Raw genomic sequence first — 5,000 nt, 5'->3', positions numbered from 1 at the left:
CGTTGGGTCCCAGATGCCTCTGTATTCCTTAAAACTGTTCCAAAGAGAAGAAAAGAAAAGAAAGAAATTGTTATTGGATTTGATTGGGAATTTTATTATCAAGTTCATGATGATGATGATGATGATGATGATGATGATGATGACGAAAACGGAAAGTAAAAAAAGAATAATTTCGTAGAATATGGAAATTAATGTAAACGAAATATTAGAAATAAAAATCGGGACTTTTTGATGTTTAGCCGACTTATTATGAGTCTAATTGTGACAATGATGATAATGATGATACTGACAATATAAAATATATTGTTTACAAGACTCAAGTTGATTATTATACTAAAGTTATGAGTTCTCTCTCTCTCTCTCTCTCTCTCTCTCTCTCTCTCTCTCTCTCTCTCTCTCTCTCTCTCTTTATTAGTAGGCCTATACATGTGTGTATGTGCATATGTTTGTATGAATGATCATGTACCATTGTATTGTCATAAAGATATTTGATTATTATATGTATCTTGTAATATTCAAAATAACTGTAAAATAATGATAACTTACTGGGCTTATAGCATTCCACTTTTCCAACTGGGGTTGTAGCTTAGCAAGTAATAATAATAATAATAATAATAATAATAATAATAATAATAATAATAATAATAATAATAATAAATGATAGTGAAATGAATATTCAGAATGAATGGATATAATAATGAGATGGAAATTGCTATAAATAACAACTCTCTCTCTCTCTCTCTCTCTCTCTCTCTCTCTCTCTCTCTCTCTCTCTCTCTCTCTCTCTCTCTCTCTCTCTAACTATATATATATATATATATATATATATATATATATATATATATATATATATATATATATATATATATATTCTAAATTACAATAACTAATAGTGAAAAAGCAAAAGCCAAATCTGAAAGAAATATAAATTTTGAAACCAGGCCTATAGTGAATACAGTATATTTATCCTGGCTCATCACCTGCTGCCGAAAAGTTTGAAATGTTAGTGAGAGAGAGAGAGAGAGAGAGAGAGAGAGAGAGAGAGAGAGAGAGAGAGAGAGAGAGAGAGAGAGAGAGATCGTAAAACACCTATGAAAAACAGGAAGAAGTATAAAAAGAAGAAGCAAACTCACCAAAGAACACCATTTCTACATCCGGTGGATTCCTTTGCCTTAAGATCCATCTCTCTGACTAAGGCTTCGTCATTTGGTCGTTCTTCTTTTGGGAACTGGATGTAGTGTCTCACCCTGACTCCCTTCAAGGAGGCGAGGAGTCTGAGGATGACCTTAGGGCTCCTCGTCCTCCCCAGGGAACACAGAGGAAACCACATTGACCCGAACGATCTGTTGGGAAGAAGAAAGAAAGTAAGAAAATGGGATGAAATGGAAGGAAATGAAAAGAAGAAGAAAGGAAATGATGTCACCTACATTTATTCATTATTTTATGCTTTTATTGTTATCTTGTTTTGTTCAGATGAACATTCAGACACATACACGCACACGAACAAACACGCACACACGCACAGACCCACGCAAGTGGACAAACACAGCATTGCAATTGTTTATATATACTTATATTTCATGACCCAAAATATCATGTAAAATTTGAATAAAAGTAAATACTTAAATTGATAATACTTTTTATTACATTTTTCATTATTGATGTTAATTTATATATTTTATGATCAGTTTACTTAATGCTCAAAGAAAATAGACCTATGTTCATTCCAAAAATAGATATGGATATATGTAGGCCTATTGTAACAATTGAAAAAGTGTAGAAATAAATAAAAATCTTTTCCATTTCTATAATTATCTTTTTTTTTTTTTTAGATTTCTCAATATTGCGTTTACTTTATGTTCTAAGAAAATAGGCCTATGTCCAGTCCAAAATAGATATGGATGTATGTAGGCCTATTGAGAGTACCCTTTCACACACATACAAACACACACACACACACACACTCTCTTAAGGAATGACGTCTCCTCACCTCCTTGCATCCTGTGGTTGCAATGTCCGAAGGATGTCCCCAACCTTCTCGATGTCTTCTTCCTTGACGTCCTTGACAAAGACAAAGACACCTGGATCCTTCTCCAAGAAAGGGATGGGGCGACTGACGCTGCTGACGTCGTTGACACTGAAGCAAATAACTGAAAGAGAAAGAAGAAGAAAAAGAATAAGAAGAAGAAGAAGAATAAGAGGAAGAAGAAGAAGAAGAAGAAGAAGAAAAACGTTGAGAAAAATGATAATAAAAAACTGAACATTTTCTCTGTGTTTCTTTCTTAAGATTCTAAAGGAAAAGATCAAATGGGAATAATAATAACAACGAATTTAGAGGCAAAAGAACTAAACACAGTAGAGCAATATGTCTGCCATTGTCTCTTTGAGGTTGCGTTAGTGTGTGTGCGTTTGCGTGTGTGCGTTTGCGTGTGCGTGCGGGAGTTAATGTGTGTGTGTGCGTGTGTGTGTGTGCACGTGAGCATTGTAGGGCTCGCATAAGGTATGACATCAGTCTCCTCATGAAACCCTCACATTATGCACTGTCTAAATCACATCAGCCAATAAAAACTCAGTTTCATTTTATTGTCAAAATATAATTGGCTCAGAGAAACCTTTTCACATTCCTTTTGCTGATTGGTTCTCCCGTTCGGATAACTCCGCCCACATCCTTGTAGAGAACCAATCAGCGAAGGAAGGAGGCGGAGTCAGGAGGAGCCGTATTTGACTATGACTGGTGCCGATATTTGTTTCCTATTCATTACAATCACGATCACTATTATTCCTTTCCATCACTATTAACTAAATCAACACCATTAAAATGAGACATTTCCTTTTGATATATGGAAGGAAAGAAATTAAAACTTAACATTGAAAGCTTTTATATGAAATTAAAATCAGATTAAAACAAAATTTTCCTTTTTGTGAAAAAAACCACCTGATTTAGACCTCTGAATATAATGTTTTACATCTATACAGTAATAATGATGATGATAATGATGTTAACAATGATATTGATAATGATAACAACGATATTAACAATGAATGACAGGATGAGGGAAAGGAGGCGAGGTATTATAATGTCACTCAGAGGAAATAAACAGAGAAAATTCTTACCTAAATCTTCAATCTCTTTTGTCTTTTCCAAAGATCGACAGAAGGCGTCGAGACTGGGTTGGTCTGGAAGAGTCACTTGAAGGTTCCTAATATTTGGAGGGATTTGGAACGTTGGGTCCCAGATGCCTCTGTATTCCTTACAACTGTTCCAAAGAGAAGAAAAGAAAAGAAAGAAAATAGTTATTGGATTTGATTGGGAATTTTATTATCAAGTTGATGATGATGATGATGATGATGATGATGATGAAAACGAAAAGTAAAAAAAGAATAATTTCGTAGAATATGGAAATTAATGTAAACGAAATATTAGAAATAAAAATCGGGACTTTTGATGTTTAGCCGACTTATTATGAGTCTAATTGTGACAATGATGATAATGATGATACTGACAATATAAAATATATTGTTTACAAGACTCAAGATGATTGTTATACTAAAGTTATGAGTTCTTTCTCTCTCTCTCTCTCTCTCTCTCTCTCTCTCTCTCTCTCTCTCTCTCTCTCTCTCTCTCTCTCTTTATTAGTAGGCCTATACATGTGTGCATGTGCATATGTTTGTATGAATGATCATGTACCAGTGTATTGTTATAAAGATATTTGACTATTATATGTATATTGCAATATTCAAAATAACTGTAAAATAATGATAACTTACTCATTTGTGAGTAGATTCTTGATTGACTCTCTCTCTTCTACGGTCGGCTCTGAATCTCCTCTGATATGTTTCCTTAGATATATTACTGATGGGTTGATATGATGCCGGCAGAGTTGCCTTTGCAGTTCAACTAACCCATCAGTGTCAAAAAGGGATATTGTGATTTTAATTCTCTCTCTGTTTGGGAGAGGGGGATCTGTGGCTCTAAGGAGGGCAATGTACGCATCAATTGTATAATTTTGAATTGTGGTGTCCCAATCAAACAACTTGAACCTCTGTGCTATCCATCTTGCAGAAGAATGATCACATTTGATATTCTTCAAGACTCTTAGTACAGAAAGTTTGTCGTTCACTCCCCGACCTTACTAGGAGTTCCAGTGCCTCAATCTTGGCATCATCTGACACCTTCATCTCGTCTCCGTCACCCACATGGAATAGGCTGATCATATGTATCATCATATTTTGATATTTGTGAAGGTTTTCAGGGAGACTCCCTCCAAGAAGCTTTTTAAAGATCTTTTTAACTCTGGCTGTGTTTACTGATTGGTACCAGGATTGGTTTGTCAATTTCATAGGGAAAAACAGAGCTGCCATGGATTCCATTATCCCTTTATGTGGGAAACTGTAATGAAAGGAGCCTTGGGAAGTGGTCACTTTCTTCAGGAAGGCGCCAGTTAGCTCTTCGGCTGGCAATTTCATATGATAACAGAACTTGGACAAATATTTGATGGTGGATTTTGGAATATTGATTTCATTATTTTGTAATGCTTTGAATGATTCACAACATAGTTTTTCAATAACCTGATGAACTCTATCATTTAATACACTTAGTGGTAAGTGAGCTGTGAGCGGGTTTTTCGCCAAACGCTCCTTCAATTTTGATAGAGACAAAAGGTGAAATTGCCAGTAGAGCTCAGCTTCAGTGGTGATGTTGCTTATAACCTCTGGTTTATACATCCACAGAACTGTTAAAAGAGCGAGATTTAAGGGTAGTCCCCACACTTCATGCATAGTGTGCTTTGTTTTCCTCAGATACTGCAACAATTCCTCTAATGATTGCAAGGGAGAACTGCCTGACCCCAATACTGCATAATACTTGCATACAAACTCTTCTCTCTTCTCCTTTGGAATTCCCTCAAGACTAATTGTAGACACAGTTGTGTAATCGGATTTCACTTGATTGTTGAATCTCTCCTCAAATTCAGGTCTGGTTGTCACAATAACACTAAGTT

At 35.3% G+C, this 5,000-nt stretch overlaps 1 protein-coding gene across 1 annotated transcript in view; it reads right to left on the bottom strand.

Moving 5' to 3' along the window:
- Positions 1-5,000, bottom strand: part of LOC137637546 (uncharacterized) — a gene marked incomplete at its 5' end in the record, with an annotated part of 6,516 nt that overhangs the window by 329 nt on the left and 1,187 nt on the right. The window contains 6 exons of the mRNA XM_068369706.1: positions 1-34; positions 1,134-1,343; positions 1,991-2,150; positions 3,115-3,257; positions 3,769-4,043; positions 4,135-5,000. The exon at positions 1-34 is cut by the window's left edge and continues 109 nt beyond it; the exon at positions 4,135-5,000 is cut by the window's right edge and continues 1,187 nt beyond it. Of these exons, the coding sequence (XP_068225807.1) occupies positions 1-34; positions 1,134-1,343; positions 1,991-2,150; positions 3,115-3,257; positions 3,769-4,043; positions 4,135-5,000 (1,688 nt within the window). The remainder of the gene's footprint in view (positions 35-1,133; positions 1,344-1,990; positions 2,151-3,114; positions 3,258-3,768; positions 4,044-4,134) is intronic.

This window comes from Palaemon carinicauda, unplaced genomic scaffold (assembly GCF_036898095.1).
Source record: "Palaemon carinicauda isolate YSFRI2023 unplaced genomic scaffold, ASM3689809v2 scaffold83, whole genome shotgun sequence".
NCBI lineage: Eukaryota > Metazoa > Arthropoda > Malacostraca > Decapoda > Palaemonidae > Palaemon > Palaemon carinicauda.
Note: the sequence above shows the minus strand (reverse complement) of the source record. Positions and strands in the feature narration are given on the sequence as shown.